Below are 26889 nucleotides of genomic sequence, written 5' to 3' on the forward strand. Positions count from 1 at the left end.
AATCGCGGAAGTAACGTCGACGCAGCGGTATAGTAGCAGATAGTAGCATCCATCAGGCAAGTGTTATTTAAATAAACTCCTGGTATACTTACAAACTTTTCAATGCCTCTTTTTATGAGTAAAGAACATACTGTAGAAGTTTCGTACCATTCAGGGCATTATTAGTGGGGTAATTTACGAGATAAAAGTTGGTTCCATTATGCCTGCAGAAACTCATTAGTTTCTGACGACAAGGGTTCGCCCAAGGGAAAACAGGTTCTGGGAGGGTGTTTGGCTTGGGGTCATGGTGCAAAGGACCCTAGGGTGAAATTACCCCAAACCATCGCTTTAACTACAACTTTTTAAGTGAATGGAATGTGGAGGGGGGGGTTTGTAGTCTAAATAGGAACACTGTCTGTTTCATTACTTTATGTCCATGTAATAAATAGCCTGCTACCCTAATGACAATTTGATGGTAGGATTTTTGGAAGAATATAAATCTTGTCTTTAGTCGACGTCAACACCCGGAAAGATTTGAGTATTTTCCATTGGGGTAGGACAGGCTAATATGCTAGTCTATGCAATGGTGTCGGTCTTCAGCAGCTTAACTAACTATGGTGTCCATTTCATTCCTTCATGTTCAATAGGCATGCTACGCTAACGTAAATCTGATGGCAATGTAATCTACCTGGACAGACATATGATACCATAATGTCAATTAGATGGTAGGTTCATCTGCATCCACTGTGATCAACTGGTAGACTGACACCTGTCCAGTTGGGTGTTTCTAAGAACTGTCTGGTCTGAAAATGCCTATTGGTTTTGACAAACACCACCACACACAGATCTAAGTGAACAAAGGCAATGACCATCAGTCCTACAAAAACCAAATCATAGGCTTGTTGTGAACTCTATCTCTGCTGAACATACTGAACAGGCTATAGAGATCGAGCACATCCTCATGATGATGATTATGATGAAGATGATGGGTGAGGGTTCTTACACATGCCGTTGGGGGCACCTGGGTGTCGCGGGCCCATCATGGGGGGCATGCTGCCCTGGGGGGGACCGCCAGGGGGAGGGCCGGGCATCATTCGGCCAGGCATCGGCTGACCTGGAACCATTGGTCCTGCACAGAAAGGAGACCACAAAATAAGCCAATCAAAGCCTTGCAGGTGTAAAGGTTAAAATTAGAAGTGGAGCTACAGTCAATGGCTGAACACTTCCATATATGGTAATGAGCTGAGTGAATAAGTCTCAGTGCCCCACTTGAGGAAGACACATGCATGCATGCATGACCATGACCAAACACACACACACACACTACTGAATTAAACACAGGGGCCTAGGGACAGAGTGCTCATTCATTATAGAGCACACGGTGCTAAAAGGCCACAGCAGCGCTGCTCCATGCCCGGGTCAGACCAGCACACGTGCACACACACCCCCCCCCCCCGCGCTACACCACGCTTCTCACCCCAGCTTCCATTCTCATACACATGCACAGACCTGGGTGCTTTCTCCCTACACCATGGCGGTGCTCACCTGTCGCGGTCGGGTGGTGTGGTCCCATCTGGTGGTGCATGGGCGGGAAGCCGGGGCCCACTGGATGCCCGGGGCCTCCGGGGTGCCCAGGGTGCATGCCTGGCATGGGCCCGTGGGGAGGTGGCCCGTGGGCGGGCGACGGGGCTGGGGGTCCATGGGGCCCGTGGTGGGGAGGCCCACCGTGGTGGCCCCCGGCGGCGGCCGCGGCGTTCTGGGCAGCGGCGGCAGCTGCGGCCGCCTGCTGCTCCATCTGCTGGCGGGCCTTCATCTCAGCGTACTTCAGCTGCTCCATGTGGAAGGCCTGCCGCTCAGTCAACAGCTGCTGCCGCTGGAGCTCCAGCTGAGAGGGAGAAAGAGAGAGAAGGAGGGAGAGGAGAGGGAGAGAGAGAGATGGATGGAGGGAGAGAGAGAGAGAGAGAGAGAGAGAGCGAGAGAGGAGACAGATAGAGAACAGAGATGGAGGGAAGACCGGATGAGAGAGTGAGTAAGATGAAGAAAAAGAAATGCAGAGGACAGAGAGGAGACAGGGCAGAGACAAAGAGTGCAGAGGACAGAGAGGAGACAGGGCAGAGACAAAGAGTGCAGAGGACAGAGAGGAGACAGGGCAGAGACAAAGAGTCATATCACAGTTCATATTCTGCTCCGTGCTCTCTAAAAGTTGTGCAAACCCTGTACAACTCATTTTGGCCCTGCAGTCTGAATCTTAATCAAGGCAACAATCAACACTCCAACCATTGGGGTTTCTGGCATGTCAAGACATTTTGGTAGGTTGATTTGGACCCGAGCACAGAAGTCGGGACACTTTGATTGAGAGGAAAGACCGATTGAAATGTGGAGTGCGAGTTCTAACATGGGGCGTGATTGAGAATAATCACACCGTGTCACACTGGGCTTTAAGAGAGATGGACTGGACTGCTCCCGTGGAAGGACTCAAAAGAGACTTGGAGTCCAAACCTGCTGCCTGTGGCATGTAGAGAGGAGCAATATTTCTGCTCACAGAACAGGACTCCAAAGGTCATACCAAGTGTTTGGGTAAGAGTGCGCGCGTGCATGTGTGTGTGTGTGTGTGTGCGCACATGTATGTGTGTGTGCATGTATTTAGGGGTGTCTGAATTTGAGTATGAATGTGCAGTTAGCATGAGGGTGTGTGTGTGTGTATATATATATGACCGTGTGTGTGTAGGTAAGATAAGCAGATGGCTGATGAAGCCGTCCAGTTAAAGGATAAATAAGCAGCAGTGCTGGGCAGTGAAGGAAGAACAGAAGGCTAAGATGGGGGGGAATAAAAAAAAAAAAAAAAAAAAAGAGTAAAAAAAAAATCCAACTGCACAGGGTTATATAAAGCCTGATTCTTCATGCACTATTTACAGCTAGCAAACTGGGTTACTATCTACAGGCTCGCAAGGCATCTCTGCTGCTCGCCACGTCCGTTAGCCTGCGAGGTCACCGAGTGCAACCCACACAATACAGCCACACTTTAAGCCATGGCTTGTCTTAACATGGGAATGTCTAACACTATTTTTGTATAACAAGGGGAATTCCAGGCGAGGTGATCTTGTGTGTGTGTGTGTGTGTGTGTGTGTGTGCGCTTACTGGGCAAGACATGGCTTCAGCAGCACTAGTGATAAGAAGATAGGAGTCGCTGAGGAATCTGAGGGATACCATTTCAAATGTTGATATTTGGTTAAACAGGCAGCAAAAAGACTGTTTCACTGCTGCAGCCAAAGTGTATTTTATGGATTGTATATACTTCTGTTCTATTACTGTTGACAGATTAGCAAATAACTATATAACTAATTTGTGTTTTATATAAATGTAATGGACAATAACCCTTGCTTATCATATACTGCAGCTAAATGAGGCTGTGACAAACTGCAACACTCCCTCCTGCAAATGAGCTCCAATTTAATGAAGCCTTGCATCTGATTAGCATAATTCAAGAGCCAAGTGGACAGGGTGGGGAGGGAGCATTCATTACCTCGGGGAGGATTAGGTCGGAGGGTAACTAACTCCAGAACAGAAACAGGCATTTAAACAAAAACAGAACATGGTTATCTAATAGAAGATGACTCATCGCTCGGGTAACAGAAGTGAACACAAACAGTAAGAGGATTTGAGACGAGGCAGACGCAACTTAAAGTCTTGCAGGTCTGAGGGGGCTGTGAAACCGCGTCACAGAAACAAACAAAAACACAAACAAACAAGACACCATGGTGGTGATGTGCAGTGTGCACACATGGCTGGCCTTTAACTTCAAGTAAAAAAAAAAAGAGTGTGTGCGTGCATCTATGTAAGTTGGAGGGTGGAAGTGCAATTCTTCATAAGTAAAGTGGGTCGAATGGGTTTCTCTCTCTCTGTGTGTGTGTGTGTATGTATGTGTGTATATATGAATGTATGTGTGTGTGTGTATATATATATATATATATATATATATATATATATATAAAAAAAAAAAAAAACACGTACAGCTTCTTTCTCGCGGTCCATGATGGTCTCCAGCTCCTCGAAGTGTCTGAGCTTGATCTCCAGCTTCTTCATCTGCGTCTCCACCAGCAGGGCCACCAGAGACTTGATCTTGCGCTCCTCTACAGCCGCCAGGTGCTGCGGGGCCCAGCGGAGGACAGGAGCCAGAGAAGAGGAGGGGGGAGGAGAGAGAGAGAGAGGAGAGAGGGAGGGAGAGGGGGGGTAGAGGAGGTAGAGAGGGAGGAGAAAGGGGAAAGAGAGGAATGGGGGTCATTTCACTGACTGGGACCAGGCTCATCTGCAAAGCCCATCACATGCAAGGGTATGTGCAATATCTGATCCTTTTAAAAAAAAAAACAATTAAAAATCCATCATTCGTCCCTTTTCTTTGCAATATTTGATGTCAAGACATGGCCGTCTCCATCGCGTGTCGTGGCGAGTACCTTGGCCTTGGTGGCAGCGGAGGCAAGGGCGGCGGCGGCGGCCGTGGCGATGTTCCCTTCGCCGATGTCCAGCTCCACCTTCTTCTTCCGGGCCTCTTCCTGCTCATCCTCGCCCTCCTTCCCGTCCTCGGAGGTCTCCATGGACTCCTCCTTGTCCTTCTCTGAAAAAGTCACCGCCACGTATTCAACACGCTATTTGAGGTAACATTCCACACAGTGTTGAGGTGTATTGCCGCTTTGAGCAATGCAGGCGATTTCTGGTCGGGATGACACAGCTGCAACTCATCAAATCAAGATTTAGTCACTGATCACACAATCCTCTTCTTCCTGCTGCTACTCTTAAGAGTAGTAAATCGGAGGGTGCTCAGTACACATGAGTCATTCAGAGCTTTCTGGACATATCCAAAAAGCTGCTATGCTATGGATGCAAGAAATGTCTGATCCGATGTCTGACAATGAAGCATTATCTAATCTAATCTACTCAACCATCGAAAGCAGAGGCTGTGTCGCTTTCCAGAAACGCCAGACCCTAGTAAACCTGGAACAGACAGCGGCCCATTGAGTATGTGACAGACAGAGCTGGGGCCTGATTGGGCCTCCAGTCACTCATCCAGTCAGTCTGTGTGCTGGTTGGGCAGCGCTGGCGCTCCTTACCTCTGCTCTTCTCCTCTGCGCTGTCGCTCTCCTCCTCCCCTCGCTCGGACGCCTCCGCTCCCTCCGTCTTCACCTTCTCGCCCTCGGCCGGACGCTCGGACTCGCTGGGCTTGTCCGCCTCCTCCTTGGACTCCGCCTGGGGCCCCGGGAGAGGAGAGAAAAATGGGTGAGACACGAGGGGGGAAACAAGCAAGATGAGACAGCTGACTGCTACACATACAGACTCCTGGCTGCGTTAAGCAGGTTTGATTGGTCCCCTGTTAAGTATGGTTAGGCGTTTTATTCCAACTTCAAGGGACTATGCTGGTACAGTATATATAAACAAAAGCAGAGTGTCATCTAGTGTCCTTTCCCACCAGGGTTTCATATGAATAAGACTAACAGCAAGGCTCATCAGTAGAATGTGTCTCTCCCCTATATTAAGGCATAAAATCAGGCAGCCTTGGGGGAAAATAAACATTTAACTTAGTCGGGATGACATCGGCCATTCAGGCTAGTTTACTCTTGGCCATTTCCCAAACCATATGTCTGGCAGCACTTCATGATGGACCATAAAAGAGGAAATGAAGTGGGTAACACTGACTATAAACACAGATAATGACTTCAGAAACTAAATGGAGCCACAGCAGATTGCCACTTGTCCAGAAAAGCACACGTTCATCTCTGCGACTTCTGTGACCTCTACAGTACAGCGAGACCAGTCGGCCAGCTCACCTTGTCAGGCTGCTGGGCGTCCGCGGAGTCGGTGTCCATTTTCTCTGAGTCGCTGCCATCTGCAACACAAGCACAGAGGGATGCATTCAGAACAACGCCCGCCCAGTCGGACTATTTAACAGGACGCAGGCGAAGGAGAGGAGAGAAGTGGAATCTAATGGGGGAGGAAGAGGAGGAGGAGGAGGGTGGGGGTGGGTGAGTGAGCTGATGCAGGCTAATGCTGTTTTCACCGTTTCACAAAGTGCATTAACCCGACACTAAAACACACCCAGCGCGCTCAAACACGCCCGCAGGGCCAGTTTACTTAGTGGCCAGTCGATAGGCTTTCCCCACCGCCGCAGCCCTGACAGAGGCCGACCGAACACACACTGCACTGGAGGACACCGCGGGAGAGCCGTGTGTGTGTGTGTGTGTGAGAGAGATTCATGTTCAGCAGGGCCAGTGAGGATCTACGAGGTGGGTAAAACCGTCTAGACTGGCGGTGATAAACGGCGCTTAAGAGAGCGGCTGGATGGTGAGCGGAGGAGTGAAGTGACCCAGCACAGAGTGGACCCATATTTAACGTGACCGCTCCGCAGTACAGGGTGTCCCGAACACAGGCTGAACTCAGATTAGAGAGAGAGAGAGAGAGAGAGAGAGAGAGAGAGAGAGAGAGAGAGAGAGAGAGAGAGAGAGAGAGAGAGAGAGAGAGAGAGAGAGAGAGAGAGAGAGAGAGAGAGAGACTGTTGTTATTAGTAGCACAACTGGGACACAGGCCTAATGATGGAGACACATATGTAGTCCTATGTGATGGTGGAGCTATTAGCCGTAAGGAACAGTGTGCACGCCAAACATATATGAGTGCCTGTGGAATTGCATTATGTGCATTTTCATCATCTTTTACAGATCTGTTTGTCCATATTAAAATGCAAAAGGAGTTTTCAAACTAACACGGGACCATCACTGTTTCCAATCTGCTCCATTTCAGGGGCTCGGACACTACAGAGTAGTAGGCTTGAGAGACATAATCGTACAAGGTGTTGGAGTTTAAAACGAATGAAATACTGTGGACACCCTGCTAGTTGTAGGGTAAGGGGCGCGATTCAAATAAATCTTTTCACTACTCCATGCGGCCCTTTAACAGCCACACACTGGGATTGATTGGCCTAGGAGGGAGTGAAGGGGAGAGAGAGATTTGCCAAGAGGCCATGCCATGTCAGTGTGCTGACAGCACTGGGTGATTATGGGCAGCTGTGGTGTGATGTTCACGGGCATGGGGGCTAAACAGCGTGTCTGTGTGTGTGTGTGTGTCTGTGTGTGTATACTGGACCCTCAAAATGTCAAAACCATCGAGCTTTGGCAGCTGACTACATTAACCTTTGAACCAGGGTAGAGCTTTTTGTGAGGCTTTGTACATGTGTGTGTGTTTATGAGTGTCCATCAATATAAAAAGCTCTGTGTGTGTGTGTGTGTGTGTTTTAGCTGCTCCCTACAGAGTGTTTGTGTGTGCAACTGCTGTTATGCATGTGCATATTTGTTTTGAGCAAAACCAACATGTTTTTGCTGTGTGTGTGTGTGTGTGTGTGGCTGTGTGTGTGTGTATTGAGTGGCACTGTGTGCATTCTCTGAGCCTGCAGTGTGGCACACTGAGCTCACACTCGACTGACCCACTTTTAGCCGCCCACCCCCTCCCCCCTCCCCATCTGCTGCTGCTGCTGCACTAATCTGTGCGTTGCCACGGCAGCCAGCCTCTCTCTTTCTCTCACACAGATTATATATATATATATATATTCACCTCTCTGTTGCTCCTCTCTGGCCAAACCCTCTGTGCACAAGGACACACAGCATGACCACACTGGATGTGCAGGACACTGACTGAAGGCACAATGGCAGCATCAGGTAGCCGTCACATTAACACTAGTGTCCCCACCGGTCCCACTCTCGGTGATGCAGCAGTGTTGAAAGGAATACAGCTTCAAGGAGTCCATCACAAGGTGAGCTCTGGAATGATTGACAGCTGCCTCCAACAAAAAAAAAACACCTACCAGCAGAGCCCCTAACATCCACACAAGCTGCCGCCACCCATTCATACATCCTGAAAGAGTATATATACTTATACTATATAATCATATGTATAATGGCAAATAAATAGAGTAATCCGATATCCGAGCTGATATTAAGCAACAAGGAGGGAAAAGCTTAATCTCTGCATGCATTAGTGGTGGGGTAGGCAGCAGATAGCAGAGCCAGACAGGCCGAGGTGGCTGCAGCCTCCACCCATGATGACTGCATCTCCCTCAGTAGCTGAAGCTCAGATAAAAACACTGCTCAGCTGCTGCCCCCTGCTGGACACCAGAGCTACTGCAGATATTACCAACAATAAAGGCTCTGGTACGGTCCTGCGTCACATTTGCGCGTGTCCAAGACGTGTGTCATTTTTGCCGTGGACGTGAAGCATACTCCAACTTAACGAAGGAAGAGCTAATGAAGGAAAAAGCACCACGAGTACTTTCGCCTGTCTGCTGGGAAGTTTGATAAATGGAGCGATGCGATGGGCCAATTGATCATCCAACAGAACACACACAGCACACCTGTTGGTATAGCTGAGAGACTAGCTTAGCCTACTTGCTTATTAGGCTACTTAGCCTATAGCTAAGTGATTCGGTGCCGCGAGGGCAGCAATATTGGTGTGATACAAAGTAAAGACATTTTTCTAAACACAGCAGTGTCATGGTAAGAAAGAGTTGTGCGTACAGATGTCCTTATTTAAATTTGTATCGAGTCTTCACACCTGCCTCAAACCAAAAAGTATGAACCAAAAACCTGTAATTATGACGTGTCAATAAAAGTTTTGAAGTAGCCTAACTCTTTGTGTTCATAATGTATAATGTCCCACTGTGATAATGGGTGTATTTAGAGCGAGAGGTAGCCTAGGTTATTCCTTCAATTATTATTATGATAACGCATTATCCGGTGTTGACAGGCAAGTTTCGAGATTTGAGTTCAGCGTTGTTCAGGAGTAGGTGATAATGATTGCACCTGGGAGAGGTAGGCTACATTCCCTTTATTATTATAATCACTATTGATAACGCATTATATACGGAACAGGCGAGAATGCATCTCCATCAACAAGTGTTACTGGGTTTCGCCTGAGCGTTGTAGATAGATACCTTTATATGGCTCTGGGTTTCGCGATTTGATTTCAGCATTAGGTGCTAGGCTACGCTCATTTTTAAAAGATGCATTTAATCCAAAGTCATGTCAGCTCTCTATGCAGGGAGTAGGGCTGTCACTTTTTATTCGAACATGACATGAAATATCCGTAGTCGAACTATAAATAAACTATTCGGTTTTTAGTGCTGTGTAGCGCATTTCTACAGTCTATGATTAGTTTTATTTTATTGTTGGCCATCTCATTCAGTGCTCTATGATCCAGGGCTCATGACCAAATCAAGCCAATAGCCACAATGAGCCCATGCAGCCACCCTGTTTTGACAATGAAAGATAACGCACAGAATGGCCAGCCTGAGGGGACAATTACGTCCCCAACTCATCTAAAATGTGGTGTCTTGAAATACTTTGGGTTCTACACCATAGATGGTAAAGTAACCGTTAAAGAATGTATCTGTGGATTGTAGCTTTACATCGGTCGAAGTTGACTCCTTGTCGTGGTGTTTCACGTAACTCGATAGCCAGGCAAGCTGAAGACAGGCACTCTGTTATCGTCGTTATGGTAACCAAACAAGTCTTCTTCGGTCTAGGTTTTTTCTAGGTTAAGTGTTGTTCTTCTATGTGGTCCACCTACTGGAGGGGAGTGTTTACAGCAGTTCCGGTTTACACATGCGCAGTCTACGCGTCACTTTGACACGCGGTCTTAAATTTCGGTCGACTCAAAGACGCGACACATGGCGTAAAAATGACGCAATTCTCGTCACGCGCTCACCAGTGCGGGAGCGTACCATAGGCTTAAGGTCTGAAGCTACTGCTACATTTGTGCTGGATGCAGGGGTGAAAGTGGGCCGGTACGGTCCAGTACTGCTTACCACTTAAAGATTCAGTGGTGGTTAGCAGTAGAGCAGCTGCCTGCCAAAACCAGGGCTGCTAACCCTCACGCATTGAGCACGAGACTCACGCAATTGACACGTCACTCCCTCTACCACACAGGCCTTTCCTTACAGGCCATTCACATGCGGTGGAGGCTTCCACGTAGACGCTTCTCATTCACTTTTCATGGGCTGCCACCAGACTTTGCTGAACTAAATTGTGGGAGCGTGTCATAGCTTTGCTTGCGTTGTTCGAGTCAAACGCTGAGAAATGCTCAACTTTTCAAGCTGCAGCACGAGCGACAACCAATCAAATTGCGGTTATGCTAATGAGCAAAAGCGGTTCTCAAAATAAACCAAGATGGCGCCCGGAGTTCAGTAGATGGTCTGAGACGGCCGTAATTGCAGATAAACAACATTTGTTTAGCTTTTCTATGCTTAGATTTTGTGAAACCTAGCGAGAAATAGACACTGTACATTCTAAAAAAGCCGTTTTTGTAACCTCAAAACATGTCTGAAATGCAGTGTGAGCTAACTAAATGCCCTCCACTGCTAGGTAACAGCGGTGATTGGTTGTTGACCTGTCAATCTCCCTTCAGTGCCTACACAAACCCGAGTTTTGGGAAAACTCACCCACCAGCAAGCTTTGCCTGAAGCGTATGTGTGAACAGGGCATTACGCTGACTTGTCATTCTACTTCCTCTAAGTGTGTGTGTGTGTGTGTGTGTGTGTGTGTGTGTGTGTGTGTTACCTGTCTTTTCGGGCTCCTCGGGGGCAGTGCCGGCGATGCCGCTGCTCTCCAGGCCGAAGGCGGGGTCCACCTTGCCCGTGTTGCGGGCGGCCTCCTGCACCTTCTTCACGTGGGCCTCCACCAGCTCAGCAGGCACCTCCTCACGCACACGCGAGAACTCCTCTGCAGGGAGGACCAGGAGAGCCAGAGAAGAGGAGGAGGAGAGAGAAGAAAGAGAAAAAGAGAGATGGAAAGAGCAGAGTGGAGAGAGGAGAGGACAGGGAACAGAGGGAGAGCAGAGACAGAGAGTTAAAGCCAAAAAATTACACTCACAGTAATTTGTGTAGAAATCAAGACAAAACTGATTTTGCACACTGTTGCGTACACTAGTGTTGCACCGATATGTCGGCCTAACACTGGTATGGCTATCGGTAAATTACATAATATTAACCAATGGCAGCCGATATTTATCTGCTGCATGACAACAATTCTGCACTAGCTAAGTGTGCTTTTATCCCTGGACTGGCACAGTCGCAGATAGCGGCATGAAGGGCTGAAAGACTTGAAAATGTGCCAGTTATTTGGTCATAATGAATATTTGTGCTTCCCTACCAATAAAGGGTAGAATTAACAACAAATAAAAAGCCAAATTGGTATTTCAAACCTTGGTATCAATACAGTTTTAAAATCAATGCATCCTGTACACCCCTACACACACACACTCTTACCGAGGGCAGCTCTAGCTGCGGCGGCAGCCACGCGAGGGTCCACCACTGAGGCCAGGAAGGCGACGGTGCTCATGACTGGGTTTCCAGACTGGCTGAAGGGCACGGGCTGGTAGGCCAGCGGTCCCATGGTGGCCTCAGTGCTCTCCAGGTACGGGTCCTCGATGGGCAGACGCAGGAAGTGAAGGATGCACTCGTCCTGTGTGCGGCTGCCCACGTGCTCCGACACCTTGTTCCAGTCATCCTTGTACATCTCCAGAGCCTGATGGGAGGGAGAGAGAAAGAGAGAGAGAGAGAGAGAGAGAAAGAAAGAAAGAAAGAAAGAAAGAAAGAAAGAAAGGAAAGAAAGGGAGAGAGACAGAGAGAGAGAGAGAGAGAGAGAGAGAGAGAGAGAGAGAGAGAGAGAGAGAGAGAGAGAGAGAGAGAGAGAGAGAGAGACACCGACCAAGAGATAAAGGAAGGGTGGAAATGTAAAATATAATACCAGTGAGACAGATCACAAGTCCTGAGCCGAGTGGCAAACAATTTTATTGAAGTCACAAGGCCAGAATCAGCAATGGTAATTGGTCTGTCTGCCTTGACCCAGGGTCTCCCTCTCCCTGTGTGTCAGTGTATGTCAGTGTGTGTGTGCGTGCGTGTGTGTGCGTGCATGTGTGTGTGCGTGCGTGCGTGCGTACACACTCCACTCACCTCAAGAAGGAGCAGGGTCTCCTGTTCAGTCCACTCCCTGCCAGACTTGCTCGGCTATAAGGGCAAAATGAGGCAGGCAGTCCATCAGTGCTGAAATTCAGTATAACGGTACAAGAAATGGCTGTACAAGTCAACGTTCTGGGATAATGATCGAGTGTGGTAGCCGTGTCCACAGCATGTTTATGTCCGTGCTCTGTGCACCGGTCTGCATAGAGTGCCTGTGTGGACTTGTTGGGTAGACTGTGTGTGTGCATGCAATCTTTAGCTGGCTCAGGGTCAAGAGAAAACCAAACTCATTTACACTTTATTACTTTATTACACGTTATTTATTTCGCAGCCGCTACCATCCACGGAGACTAACTGTACAGATACACATTTTCAACCAGTGTGTTTGCTGGCTGGGAATTAAACTAAACTTATAAAAGATTATCAGCCACTGAAGTTTTTGGTAGGTTTAGTATAACAGATATTTTGAAGAAGAGCAGGGTCTTAAAACTCACTCAACTTTACCGGTGACTGGATACTTCTATCCTGTGTCTGAAACTGAAACTCTCGCCCCTTACCTTGGCGGGCTTCTTGGAATACATGTCCGTCCGGAGGCCGAAGTTCTGCATGTCACTGTGCTTGTCTTTAAGCTTATCTGGGAAGTTCAGCATCTGCTGGGCAGGCGGCACCTACACACACACACACACACACACAAAGGATCTGTGATATGCCTCCACGGTCCAAGGAAAAACATTCAAGGGTCTCCATGCATCGCAGCTAAGCTCTTAACTTAACTAACAGTCAATGAAGCACGTACACACTAGTTACAAACACACCATAAGCGCCATAAAAGTGTTCTGGGTATGCAAGTGAAAACCATAACCTACTTCAACTATGCTGAGAGCACACATTAGTCTTTCTAATGGCTGCATTCCTAGTCCTGACCTGTGGGGGGCGGTGGTGCAATGGCACCAGGCCTGAGGGAGTGTCAGCCAGCACGTTGAAGTGGGGGGTTGGGGGTGGGCCCATGGGCAGTGGCCGGCTGTCTGCGTCCACCTGGTAGTTGATCAGTCCCCACTGCTCCAGGAAGGCATGGACCCTGAATGAACCAACAAGATGTAGCGTTAACTAAACGGGACACCACGAATTACCATCAGGTTTAAACACACACACACACACACACACACACACACACAGTCTGGTTTCAGGCTCTATGACCTTGGGGCCCACTGCCCATCCAACCCTCGAGCCCCACCAGACGGAGGATGAGCTCACCTCATGACGGCACAGACGTCCCCGGTGAGGTTGCGCCGGCAGGAGGTGGAGGTGAGGTACTCCTGCGGGTTCAGACGGTAGGTGTCGATCATGAAGTTACGGTACGCCAGGTATCTGAAGGACAATGGACAGAAGCACAGCTGAGGATGTTAGACACAAAAACCGAGTCGGAGCCGGGATGTGAGGTCAGACAAGTCAGAGGTAGGAAAGCTGGACACTCAAAAAGAATGGACATGTCCATCTAGAGTGCTGCACACACCACTGATACTTGAGCATGCAGTAGATACCTCATTGTGTATACAACATAGATGTGTGTGTGTGTGTGTGTGTGTGTGTGTGTGTGTGTGCCCATGAACAGGAGGACTCACATCTCTGGAGTTTTGGATCTGTTCTTGCCATTGAAGAACTCTGGCAAAGCCCTTCGCTCAATCTCATGGATGCTAAGGAAAGAAGGTGTAGGACAGTTAGACCACAACCACCACTGCACTGAAACACATTCTTACACATTGTTAAATCTGATGTTAATCTACAGATCATTCAGCTGATCACTTGTGTATTTCATGTATTGTCCTCACACAACTCTTCACTTTCTTAAACTGAAAAAGAATAGACTGCACAAACATATGATAACTAAAGCTAAAAATATTTGTTTCTCGAATTTTTTAGCAGCGATTGTCCTCACTGTCATTTGCAAGCGAATATTGAACGAATATGTTCGTACAGTTTTATTGCTTCATCTAATCCTACCACTTTCGATTCAGTGTCAAATCCACATTGATAAATGACAGTATGGCTGTCCTACGCCTATGTTCTGTCCTCGGACATCAGGGCTACTTTTTCTCACCAGTTGTAGTCGAACCAGGCGGCGTAGCTGGGAATGATGATGTGATGGGTCTGTTCGGTCACGTTGTCCTCGCCGGAGTCCAGCAGGCGGTTGACCTCAGCCTTGCTCTGCTCTTCATCATCCTGAAATGAGAGGCTGACTCCTGAGCTTACGTTCTCAGGAGCTTTGGGGTGCTGAAGCTTTGAGCTTTGGGGTGAATCACTCTAACAGACTATTAGCCCCTCAATGTATCAAACTCTTATTATATGTCAGAGCATTTAAAAAAACACAACCCCTCTCCTTTTAACATTTCTATCTGCATGCATAGCATACAGTCCATTAGCATTCTTATTGTGACTGCAACATTCGTCTATAATTACACACCATACGATCCACATGTGTGCTAAAAAGAGTCTTTGGGAAATAGCTATCCTATGGAAGTGTTCAAGTAACACGTGTTGGCTACATCACTGAACTGTTGCTACTTTTACCTTGCCTCCAGACACCACAGAACCATCCTCTTGCTCATCTGAAAAATGATTGTAATAACGCATTAATTAATTATAATTGACTGCTTATTTCACATATGATGCCGGGGCTAATAAAAGAAAGCAAGCAAAGACAGACAGACCGTACCCAAATCGGCCACAGTGCCTCCCTTCACTGGGGTATTCTCACTGTCTTTCTTCTGGTTGACTGCATGGACCAATCCAGGAGTGCACACGTGCATGTGAGGGACAGGCCAATGAAGGACAGGATAAAAATGGAACAAGCAATTACTTCACCTACACCAACAAAGGCCCTTCAGAAGGCACCAGTGTGTTGATTACTCAGAAGCCAAAGGCCTGTCAGAGCAATGTGGGACAGCACCAAAGGGACGTTCCATGCACAAAAGAAAAGCAGCGGCTTCTTTTAGCCACAGACTTCTACAGGGAAGACGAGAGAGCGTTGAGGACATTTATTCCTCAAGCCAATGAGCTGATAACTGTCTTTTTAGTGGATTTTCGGAAATTCTAAACTAAACCCGGCTCTTGAAATGTGAGATTTGACAGCATTTGTGTAAATTTCCCTCACAACCATGGCATAATCTACAGTCCATCTTCAGCTAGCATTCAATCAATGATGACATTTTGTCAAATATACAAATATATACATGAATTTCTGGAGTCCCTGACCTGCTGAGGCCTGTAAAGGTCACAACTAAAATGAAATCCTGATGAATTCCAAACTGACTGCGACCGACTTTACATTGGTTCTCTGCTTCGCAAAATCTCAAAAACAGCCTACTGTTGTTTACCGCAAGCCAACTATTTGCATAAACTGACTAGGAGCGGGCACTGCCAGTTTGAACCAGCTAGGTGGGAGGCAGAAGCGTGGGCAGAATGACAGACTGCTACTGACCGGTCTTGGGCAGCGCAACCTCCTCCATGCCAGGCACAGGCGACGGGTCCTCCATGTCCTTGGTGAGGTCATCGTCCTGCTCGTCGTCATCACGATGCCCACGGCGTTTCCAGTGCAGACCAGGGTTCCTAACAGACACAGCCAAGCAGAAGCGTAAGCAGCAACCACAACAACAACAAACATAAAAGCCAACTCCAACTGCTCAAATATAAACAACCTTTCATAGGTTCTTCTATGGGGCATGTTGAATAAGCAGAGGGGCGCTAACTCAAACCCCTTTGCAAGATTTTCTCTATCAAGTGTGCCTCATCCAAGTCCCTTTCTAAGTCACAAGTTGAACAGAGGGCTACCGACTCTAAATCAGCCCTTCTTATTGCTGTGTATGTGTAGATTTATACAGTATGTATGTAGACAAGTATGCATGCATGTGTGTGTGTTTGATGTAATGAACTTTTAACCTATTTATTATCTGTTTGTACCGTCGGACCCCAGGAAGAAGCTCATGCCCAGCTAATGGGGATCTTAAACAATAATCAACAAACTGCTTTTCTTGAAGGATTCTCGCTCACACACAAACACAACTGTTATTTATTCAATTCTTCAATCCCTTTCTGAGTCCCGCGCTGAGCAGAGGCGTGCCGACTCTTACCCTTTCTTGGCACCTTTCTTTCGGGACTCGGCGGGGGTAGTGGGTGGGGACGGGGAGCGCCTCCTCTTCTTGCCTCCGGCCATAGACTTGCGGTCCTTGCGATCAGGTGTACGGGAAGACTGATCAGAAGCGTGGGGGTGAAGGATGAGAGAAAGAGCGAGAGAATGAGAGGATGGAACGGCTCCTACGCTTGGCAGGGAGGGAGGGAGGGAGGGAGGGACGAGCCGGCGAGTGGAGGGTCAAGGGTGGCAGGGGAGGAGGAGGAGGATGCAAGGTGGCCACGAAGGTGGAAGAAAAGAGGAGCTTGAAAGGATGGGTGAAAAAAGATGACAACAGCAAAAAACAACTACACCACAACTCAAGAAACATGAAACACACACACACACACACACACACACACACACACACACACACACACACTCAGAAGCATGCAAGGTTCCATCACACACACACACACACACACACACAAGCATGCAAGGTTCCATCACCATACACACAGTTAAATCAAAGTCTTAGCAGTACACACTGAGCAGTTGGCAGGAGCCACTGAAAGCAGGTCCCACTGAAAAAAACACACACACACACACACACACACACAACCACGTTTCTTCCTTTCGTCCTTACCTCCTCTTCGCGAGGGAAGACGCGCTGGCGGAAGAACACAGGCTTCTTGTTCTCGTCCATCTCGTAGTCTTCCTCAGTCACCCACTCGTTGAAGGCGTCCGTGTCCAGGACCCATTTGGCGTGCACCTAGGGCGAGGGCGGAGGAAGAGGAAAAAAGAGTGGGGGGGTGAGGCAGAGCATCTGAGGAAAGGCCCAGTGTAGAGCGAGTCAGAGATCAACACACAGTGATGTAAACAATCCGTCCTCCTTACCCTCCAGGGCTTCTCAGAGCTGGGTGGGTCTTCCACATCCGCATCCACATCACTGGTAGATACCCAGGTATCATAGCTGTGTGCAAACAATTATGGGGTGAACATCGGTTTCAATGCATCGAAATATATAGAGGGCAACAGCACTTCCTAAAAGCTCACAGCTCATGCTGTATCAGCACTGGAGATAACATACTTGTGTGTTGGTATTGATTTCATATACAAAAATAATTTAAAATAATGCCTTGTCTCACTCATGTTGCGCTTAGCATGTGTGAGGCACCAAATACTCGCTGTCTACAGAGCCACCACTTTTGTGAAAACAAGAACACTGAACCGATGCCATCACATCTCACCTGTCCGGGTAGAAGCCCCAGTGTATGAGCACCTGCTTATCCTTACGCATAACTGGACGCAGCCACTCATCTGAAAAGGTAGAAGCCCCAGTGTATGAGCACCTGCTTATCCTTACGCATAACTGGACGCAGCCACTCATCTGAAAAACATTTCAAACACACACTTTTATCACCACTCTGCTTTGAATAATAACAGATGCATAGAGCAGCCCAGTCCAACTACAGAGCTACACTTGGTCAGGAAATCATGCATCCTTCAACACGCTATGTGGATTCTTTCTTCTCAGATTAAATGTAAATAAGGCACTACAATGGGAAGGGTGCACAGCATAAAATCTTGTGTCAGGCTGCATCATGCTGAGAGCCTGAATGTTCGTCAGCCTGAGTAGCTTGTCCCTCACCGTCTTCAAATGCACTGTTTGATCTGATCAGTATGTGCTTTTATTAATAATTGAACAATTACCAGTAACAGACAAGTAACAAATCAAAAGTGTTTTCAATAGTCCTAAAGTTTGAGTGGTGGGATTGTTTTCAAGGTTAATGCTGGCCTGTGGTGTTAATGTGCAGAAGAGGAAGGCTCACCTTCATCCTGTTGTGAAGGAGATGGGTGAATGATGTGGGTGGCTTTGGACTTCTCTTCAGTGATGGTTCCCTAAACAAAAACATTATAAGTAAATTGCAAACATTAAGAATGCACAACATTCAAATAAATTAGATTACAACTCCCTCCACTGTACAGTAAGTTAACAGAAGCAACATTACCATATCCCAGTAGATGAATAAGTAAGGGATAATGTATTGTCCGCCGGTAATTATCAGAAAATAAATCCCGACAGGGAGAACAGAACCCCGACGCGCAGCGGAGGGGTTTTGCTTCGACCTGAAGGGACTTATTTTCTGACAATTACCGGTGGACAATACATTATCGCGCTTATTACAAGGCTACTTGCCAAAACGAGAAAAGAAACCTAACACAATGAATCTTTAAAAATGATTTTGCTACCATTTCGTGTCTTCCGCTGACAAAATAAATAGTTCGCCACACAGATAGAACTTGAAAGTTTCAGGTGTTGCGTGGCAACGTCTTACTAGCTTACTTTCAATGAAATTCCATTGCAATAAGCGAACTGAATTCTTGCGGAGGGATATGAAAGACGTTAATCAACCTGTTGCCATTGACAGCGGTGATTATATACTTTGCCGGTGATTTATATAGATTTAACATAGGCCCGAACGTTGGGAAGGCCCATTCATGTGAATGGAACTTCCTGCAACACTCTGAAGAGCCGTGTAATAATATGAAATAAATTCATACATCCACCATTAATCCTCACTACAGCTCTTAACTGTAAATACACCATGTGCCAGCTTCTACATCAGGCTACATGAAGATTCCTACTACATTCCCTAAAACAGCGCAAACATACAGCACATGAATGTTTGTAGTTGCTTGCACCTGATGCCTTTTGATGATGTCCTTCAGTTTGCTGACTTGTTTTTGTTCCAGGTCGGACGAAAGATACACAATTGGGCGGGTCAGGCAGTTATTCTGAAAAACACAATGACATTTCATCTATTAACATCCCTCATCTTACATTTACACATTTATTTTTTTAGCAGACACTTTTTGTCCAAAACCACTTCCACGTCAATTATATTACAAGGGCCATTGTCCCCAGAACAACTCTGTGTTAAGTGCCTTGCTCAAGGGCACAACAGTGGTAGATAGGAATTGAACCCTCAACTTTTCAGGCTTTTGCATGCTAACCCAGATCCTTATCCACTATGCTACCACCACCATTGATATCTTGTGACATCCCTCACTCTTGGTATGGACATTCTCCTGTCCTGAGTGAAGTACCAAGACCACAATATGCATCATCATTACCTGGACCAGGGTCTTCTCAACATTCATGAACATCTCTACATTCCTGTCCATCCTGGAAGGGTTCTGCAGGTCAAACCTTCGCCTGTAGTCACACAAAAGGTGGCACGGTTAGGGGGATGAAAGCTAGGCTTTACCAAGGCATGACCAAATCAACATCTGCACCACTCTGCCCTCCCTCAATAAGTATGACTCACCAGCCCTGTTCACTCTTGAATTTGTAGGCAGACCCCAGGATGTGACACAAGGCACCCCCTGCCTTGAAGTCAAGGAAACTTTTAGCCTGAATGGACAACAGACAAACAAACAAACAATGGTTAGTGCATGACCATCTCTCTTACACTCCTTTGATTTATGCAACTTAAAGATGCATGGTAGACAGAAACACATACTGTATGTTACATCTGGTATGCCATCAGTCTGTAACAGCTGAAAATTTAGACATGTGGTGCGCACAAAGCTTACCAGTTGTTACCGCGAGTTTTCAAAAAGTTGTAAAAATGTTTATAATCTTGTGAAAGAATAGGGGGAACTCACAGGTAGTTTGGTGAGGGCTGGATTGTTCACCCTTCGGCCAAACGCATCCTCCTGGAACTGCAACAGCTGGATGACCAACCCAGCCAGAGACTTGCTAGAAGGGTTGTCAGTCTGGACATACTACACACCAGAATTGTGAAGACAGAAAAAAAGAAAAGGATAACCGGTGATTCACTGAAGAACACAAAGTATTTCAATCAAAATGGTCTATCAATAGTTAAATAATTCCATAATGAATGCACCAACGATGGGTCAAAAGAGTATATACGAGATTAATAGTTTAAAAGTAATACAGTGCCATGAAGGGGCTCTTCAGAAAGGTTCTCCTATGTTTACATAATCAATAGAAAATAACTACATACACAGTATAGAGACGGGTCTATTGTCTGTGAATGGTAAGACATGTTGCCCTTTTTGTTTTTAAAATAGTCACTATCGCTAGTTTCAACAGTCGTCTTTGTTTGAGCGACAAATTGCCATAAACACCCGTCATCAGAGAATCACACAGAATCTTTATTTACAATTTGAACCTGACTTCTCACCTCAATATGACATAGCACAAAACAGTTCAGCTGGTTGTACAGACACAGACCAGTGCGAGCGTTCTACAATTGTTAATTTCATTCAATCCCATGATCTGCCAGACGTTAGCTAGCGGTTTGCTAATATTACCAGGTCAGGAAAACGTTAGCTAACCATAACGTTACTCATTCACTGTCTGTGCATGTAACAATCCCCAAATATTACGTTGTCTACAGATAATCGACATACAATTCGTATGGATTAGAATATATGGATTAACTGACGTTAGGTTGCCTACTGACTTGGCTACTTAACACTGACGGGGAAATATCAAAGGGACTTCTCTCAACCGTCTGTTAAGTTATCCATAACGTTAGCTCTCAACCGTCTGTTAAATTACCCTTTACCTTAGCCTCCTAGCGCTAGCTGGTCAGCTAGGACTGTTAGCAATACATGCTGTTCTCTGTGATTGTGATGTGACACATTTGGACTTTCTTCTACACATATAGACCATTTAAATCAACAAACTGCCCCACAATAAAAGACACACATAGTTTTGGTCTTAATGGGCGAGCAAGCTTAATTTCCAACACCGCTTTCTTGCAGCGACCCGCCAGCACGCTACATAAACGTTAGCTGAAGTTTGTGAGCTAACACAGCTAACGCTAGCCAACGTTAAGCATGTAACGTTGTCAAAACATTAGCCTGCAAGCTAGCTGATAAATACTATTAGAACAGACAGTCTTGCCGACTTTGGCAAGAGTACTAAGCGTCACATTTCATATCAATGACTGTGCAAAAGCAAACCACTTCGCTTAAGCACAAAACTTCCATAACAAAGTTGCGAGCGGTATCTGAAGGAACATTTCTATTGTGTGATTGCAGCTGGCGCGGGCCTTTCGATCAATGGAGGCTAGCTAGCATTCTAGCTAACACCAGAGGATGGCCAACCTTTTTGTAGTGCTTCCCGATCCACTGGCGCACGGACTCCAATTGATTAATAGTTTCTGAATTCTCCCAATATTTTGAAGATGGCCCTCCATCTTTCTTCCTCCCGACCGAAGTTCCTGAGCCGCTTTGACTGGCTGCTGCTCCTCCAGAACCAGTTCCTCCTGCTGCAGTCGCCGCTGTCGCCATTGTTTCTTGTTTGGTGCCCCTCTCTTCCACAGCGACACACACCACACAAGTTTAAAAATGAAACTGCGCAGCCGCGGATTTAGGCAGGCGGACTGTTAAGGTATATCTCGCGACATGTTAAATTAGGCCTATTATGTTTATCCGAGCCTGTCCGCCTGACCCCTATTACAAATTCAGTGTTTATGTTTGGAATTTGTTTTTCCCCAAGCTATAGTTTGCACACGGGGAGGTTGAGAGGGTAGCCTAAATAAAGTGCAATATTTGTCTGCAACCTTTATGAAGGGGTTTCAGTGGTCTTTCCTAGCAGACTCCAATTAGTTGAAACCTTGAGTAGGCTACTACATTTCTCCCCTTTTTGAATAAGGTAGGCTATATGGCCATTTGAAAAACGTTGCTTCTGTATGGGTATACACCTTATGGTATAAAAAGAGTGTAATTTTCTATCAAATTCGATCAGACTGGTAACATACAGTAGAATATAGACCTAAAGTAACAACAGTTCTATTTGTGTGCAGACAGCTCTTTTCCATGGTAAAGATGGCCATTGAATTGCCCATATTCAACAGTGCCTTCAAACATATTATGTTCAATAAACCTTTTATTGAAGTGTGTTTCTTTTGTTGTTGTTGTTGTTGTACTTGCACTTGTGGGCCAAGAAAAATAAACAAGCAACAGCAGAGGTATGAAGATGCAGTTTGTGGTTTGCAGTGACATCAGAAATGGACTTCCTGTCCTGTCCTCTCCTTCCCATCTCCAGTCCAGGGCCTCAGCACTTTGTCCACTTTTTCCACCTCCAGCTCTCCTGGCTGTGTCCTCTCATCACCCATGTTAAGTTTGGAGGCCTCTCCTTCCCCTGTGCTGAGATCCATTCTGATGTTGTTTACGTCTGTTCATTATAGAGTCAGAAAAAAACAAAGGGTTTTCCTGTAAATAAATATCTATTACATACTCATCATCTGTCAGATGGAACATTCCTTATGTTAAAATCAGTCTACAGACAATTTTGGTTGAATTTTGAAATGTGTTTTTGATATTTTGTTCTACTGGCCTATCTGCACTTATACTCACTCAGAGTATTCTCCATTTTTGCCAGGATAGAGGGTTTTTCATCAGTGGTATCATTTTGATCATTCGGCACATTCTGAATAATATCGGTATTATCCTTTATGTGTCGACAGAGAACACACCCCACTGTTCCTTCCCTCTGTTTCTTCTTGGCTCTCTCCTCTTGCACCTTCATCAGTTCACTAATGAGACACTTTTGTATGGCCCGTTTTATCTTCTTTTTGCTTTTCATTTCTTCCTTGTAATTTTCCTCATCAAGGTGGACACCTAAAGCCAACAATTCTTGATACAACTCCCACAGTTTGTATTTCTTAACCTTTTTCTTGATCGCTTTAGTTGAATCAGTATCCTGCCGTGCTGATACACAGCTGGTCAGAAACCAAAAGATCGACATACCAAACAATTATTAATCAACTAACTTCCAGACTGACTTAAGACAGAGTGACCACAAAGTGTAGTTTCATAGAATTGTTGTCTTATGTTCTATGACATCATAATGTTGTCAAAATGCCTTTGTGACAAACAAAATGATGCTGAGAGTCTGAGAATCTGAGAACATTCCATGGAATGATGTATTCATAATCTGCCTCTTTTGATTATATTCTACATAGTATTTTGCAGACACTTATCCAAAGCGACTTGACATATGAACATAGTTAAAAATTAACAGTTTTGTTTTAAAGTCACAAAACCTACATTAAGAAAAATCAATAATAAAAATAAACAAAACCATAAATGGGTGGTTGACATAGGCTGAAAAAAAAAATCAGATATTAGGCATGAAAATCATTGAGTCCAGATTTTGTTATTATTTACTTCTGTTTGACAGCCAGGACCACAAAAACACCATTACACGTCAATCATAACTGTAAGACAATTAATCAAATAAATGTAAGCTGAACAGATGAGTCTGTCCCACCATACAAGGTTGCCATGGTTGTGGACACCTCAACAGGCACGGGCAAGGAGGCACAGGGAAGAAGCTTCCTCTGAACCTGCTGGTTCGGGTACAGAGAGACCTGTAACGCCTCCCGGAGGGGAGTGGGGTGAACAGTGTGGTTTGGATGAAAACAGTCTTTGATGATGCTGCTCGCCTTACGCAAGCATCACTTGCCCTGGATGGCCTTGATGGAGGGGAATGAGGAACCGGTGATGCGTTGGGCAGTTCTCACCACCCTCTGCAGTGCTTTCCAGTCGGAGGCAGAGCAGTTGCCATACCATACTGTGCCACAGTAGGTGGACCTTCTTTAGTCTCCTCCTCCTCCTCAGAAGATGCTGTTGAGCCTTCTCGATCAGGGTAGAGGTGTTGAGGGTCGAAGAGAGGTCCTCAGAGATGTGGACCCCCAGAAACTTGAAGCTGGTGACATGCTCCACCTTAGTCCCATTGATGATAAAGGGGGGTCGGGGGCTAGCTTTAGACTTCCTGAAGTCCACAATGAGCTCTTTAATCTTCTCGGTGTTGAGAGCCAATGCACCATGGTGTTAGGTGCTGGACCTCCTCCCTGTAGGCCGTCTCATCATTGTTGCTAATGAGACCAATCACCGTATGTCGTCTACAAACTTGACAATGGTGCAAAAGCCACAGGTGTGCGGTCGTAGGTGAAGAGGAAGTAAAGGAGAGGGCTCAGCACACATCCTTGTGGTACACCAGTCAGGGTGATCAGTGTTCAGGATGCCATCAAAATGTTAAAATAAACCAATACTTATATGAGCTAAGCCTGTCCTTCTAGTTTGTTGGCATCAAGCGTGGGTGTGTGTGTGTGTGTGTGGGGGGGGGTTAGGACAATTCTAAGGGCACAGCACTGACAGGGGGCCCAGAATTATTGTCTGTCATAGGGCCCAAAGTTTCTAGCAGTGCCCCTGCCTCCAGAAACTGTTGTTTTGTTTGAATTTGAAGCATGTTTCTGTAATGTTTGTGTTGGCATAATTTGGAGCGTGTTTCTGTAATGTTTGTGTTGTCTGAATTTGATTCAGATTTTAAATAAACATCACAAAAGGGGCACTCAAAAGGGTTACTCAAAAAAGTGAGTTATAAGTTTTTGCTTCTTTAAATTATGATGAGACTACTCATTACTACACTGTAAACTTTACTACTCATTAGCCACAAGCCATGGGCTGTGAGAGCTTTAGAATGTACATGACAGTGTATATGAAATATTTCATATATTCACAAATATTTCAAGTATGTCATTTTTATTAAAATATAGCCTGACCATATAAATACATACTAATGTGGATCCCTGGCCTTTTATTTTTCTTTGACATTGCAGTTAGCTCAGCAGATATGCAAGGAGATAGCAGCCCAAAGGGGCTCAGGGGGCAACAATGTCAAAACACAAAACACTCTTCTCCAATCTGCCTGGACATGTATCTGGCCTTGCTCACCTTTGCCTTGGGTCTATCTATTTGTCCCTGTCAACTTTAAACACAAAGGGTGAAATCTGTGCCAAGAAAAAAATATTGCAGAAACACAGTTGGATAGACTGGATTATGGCTACTGCAATTCATTTGCATGCATGGCTCAATTTCTTAGTATTATATCTGCTCATCATCTTTATGCTTTCACTTTGTGACAAGTGCAACAATTTGTCCAAATAAAAATCCAATATACTTTTTATAACATGATTATTACAGCACATATTTCACATAAAGTGGTTTTGTCTTGTCATTGCGTTGGCTCATTTCATTGGACAGAAACACACTTGCACCTGTAAATGAGGCACTGGACATGAGACAATTAATTAATAATGACATGTTAATGTATGCAAAAAATTGGTTTACTTTTGTATCATGAAGAACAAAAACACTATTCTGTAATCCACATTGAAATTCTGTGCCTATACTCTTGGCTGGCGTGCAAGTCGTAAACTGTATAGCTGGAGAGCTTGCCATTCACATACTTAACAACTATACCCCACACTCTACCCTGCGTGGAGTTGCCAAGCTCATTCTGAGACCAGACCTTAACACACCTCGACAAAGGCCTGCATACATGTGTGAAGCTTTACTTGCCAAGGTTCTTGGTCATTGAAATGCTAAGGACACACACTCTATGGATCCTGGGATACATGTGTTTAATTAAGGCACAAACAACGAAGCTCTGTTGAGGGCTATTTGAAAGCAGACACTGTGTTGGTCAGAGGAGACAGGCTCTGGCAGGCGAAGCCTCAGGGAGAGTATGGACCCTGCCTATACTCATGTTAAAATCTGCCTGTCCAGATACATGCCTTCACACACACACATGGGAGCCACATGCACTGTGAGCAGCCAGGATAAGACAGCAATAAAGATATCACACTAAGGTAGGTTTTATGTCTCCTTCAGGCATTTAGAGCTTACTGAGTATAGCTATGTTCTATGAAGGAAAACATCTTGCTTGTTTATACATATTTCAAAGGAATATCAGAAGGACCATTGAATTTATTTCCTAAATTCTTGCTCCTGGAACACTCATTTACTTCAGTGCTTTTCCTGACAATGTATCTTTATTTGCAATTCTGTATAACTGTAACATGGTTTTATTCTTCACCTATAGCATGAAAGTATTGTGTCTACTCCTTCTGCTTGTGGGATATGGCTTGTATGCTGCTGAAGCCTTTGCATTGGGTATGTTTTCAAAATAAAAAAAATCAGTTGTTTTAAAGCATTTATCTATCGGATAAAGCATTGAAGTCATGGTCATAATAAAAGTAATTTCAACCCACATGCCAATGGTTTCAGTGAACGTAGCTTCGAGAGGCAGGACCACTCAGTCATCAACGTTCAACAGCTCCACTGCTGCCAAGAAGGCCATCGATGGGAACCGAAGCGGTGTGCTCCTCGAGGGGTCATGCGCGCACACGGAGGCTGAGACCAACCCCTGGTGGAGGATCGACCTGCTGGAGACATACAGAGTCGCCTCCGTGAAAATCACCAACAGGCAGGACTGCTGTGCGGAGAATATAAATGGAGCAGAGATCCACATCGGCAACTCACTGGAACACAATGGCAACACTAACCCAAGGTGACAGCTGTGTCTGGGCATGTGGACTTATGAGCATGACTTCCTCCACAGCGTTTTTGTTTTTATGTTACATGTTTATATATAAGGTGTGTTTGTCTACGGTGACAACACCTATGTGGATCGCTGTAATTGGTTCTCATATCACATCACAATTCATACAGGTAAAGTGAATAATGAACAACTTTGCAACCAACTTACCAGCTTGTTAAATTGTAGCTAACTTGTTCCATGTATAAACAAATGAAACATTTCTTTAATATTTACATTTTTTACTGTGCTTGTAACAGGTGCGCAGTGATCTCATCCATACCAGCAGGAGGAGCCAGCACCTTCCAGTGCAATGGGATGGAGGGCCGTTATGTGAATATCTTCAGCAGGGGCTACAGGCAGCATCTGACACTGTGTGAGGTGGAG

At 45.8% G+C, this 26889-nt stretch overlaps 2 protein-coding genes across 4 annotated transcripts in view; one reads left to right on the forward strand and one right to left on the reverse strand.

Moving 5' to 3' along the window:
- smarcc1a (SWI/SNF related, matrix associated, actin dependent regulator of chromatin, subfamily c, member 1a) overlaps nt 1-21451 on the reverse strand; it is a 33500-nt gene extending 12049 nt beyond the window's left edge. For 2 of the 3 annotated variants that reach the window (XR_007195441.1, XM_048260456.1), the window contains exons 1-27: nt 21222-21451; nt 19749-19868; nt 19409-19494; nt 19215-19296; nt 18783-18875; nt 17909-17978; nt 17327-17396; nt 16974-17049; nt 16723-16848; nt 16099-16217; nt 15450-15577; nt 14685-14744; nt 14540-14577; nt 14070-14191; nt 13594-13665; nt 13226-13339; nt 12896-13049; nt 12529-12639; nt 11966-12019; nt 11279-11537; nt 10572-10733; nt 5799-5857; nt 5085-5220; nt 4431-4591; nt 3991-4125; nt 1525-1864; nt 983-1108 (exon numbers count right to left, since the gene is read on the reverse strand). Coding sequence is in view for 2 of the 3 variants with exons in the window: in XM_048260456.1 (XP_048116413.1) it covers nt 983-1108; nt 1525-1864; nt 3991-4125; nt 4431-4591; nt 5085-5220; nt 5799-5857; nt 10572-10733; nt 11279-11537; nt 11966-12019; nt 12529-12639; nt 12896-13049; nt 13226-13339; nt 13594-13665; nt 14070-14191; nt 14540-14577; nt 14685-14744; nt 15450-15577; nt 16099-16217; nt 16723-16848; nt 16974-17049; nt 17327-17396; nt 17909-17978; nt 18783-18875; nt 19215-19296; nt 19409-19494; nt 19749-19868; nt 21222-21407 (3259 nt within the window). In the remaining variant the exon portion in view is untranslated. The remainder of the gene's footprint in view (nt 1-982; nt 1109-1524; nt 1865-3990; nt 4126-4430; nt 4592-5084; nt 5221-5798; nt 5858-10571; nt 10734-11278; nt 11538-11965; nt 12020-12528; nt 12640-12895; nt 13050-13225; nt 13340-13593; nt 13666-14069; nt 14192-14539; nt 14578-14684; nt 14745-15449; nt 15578-16098; nt 16218-16722; nt 16849-16973; nt 17050-17326; nt 17397-17908; nt 17979-18782; nt 18876-19214; nt 19297-19408; nt 19495-19748; nt 19869-21221) is intronic. The other variant, XM_048260457.1, reaches the window with a different exon arrangement.
- A 4161-nt stretch (nt 21452-25612) lies between these two features.
- The window catches only part of LOC125305939, a gene marked incomplete in the record, with an annotated part of 6226 nt that continues 4949 nt past the window's right edge, over nt 25613-26889 (forward strand). The window contains 4 exon segments of the mRNA XM_048261011.1: nt 25613-25774; nt 26008-26078; nt 26193-26475; nt 26763-26889. Coding sequence (XP_048116968.1) covers nt 26009-26078; nt 26193-26475; nt 26763-26889 — 480 coding nt within the window.

The sequence above is a fragment of the Alosa alosa genome, chromosome 13 (genome assembly GCF_017589495.1).
Source record: "Alosa alosa isolate M-15738 ecotype Scorff River chromosome 13, AALO_Geno_1.1, whole genome shotgun sequence".
Lineage (NCBI taxonomy): Eukaryota > Metazoa > Chordata > Actinopteri > Clupeiformes > Clupeidae > Alosa > Alosa alosa.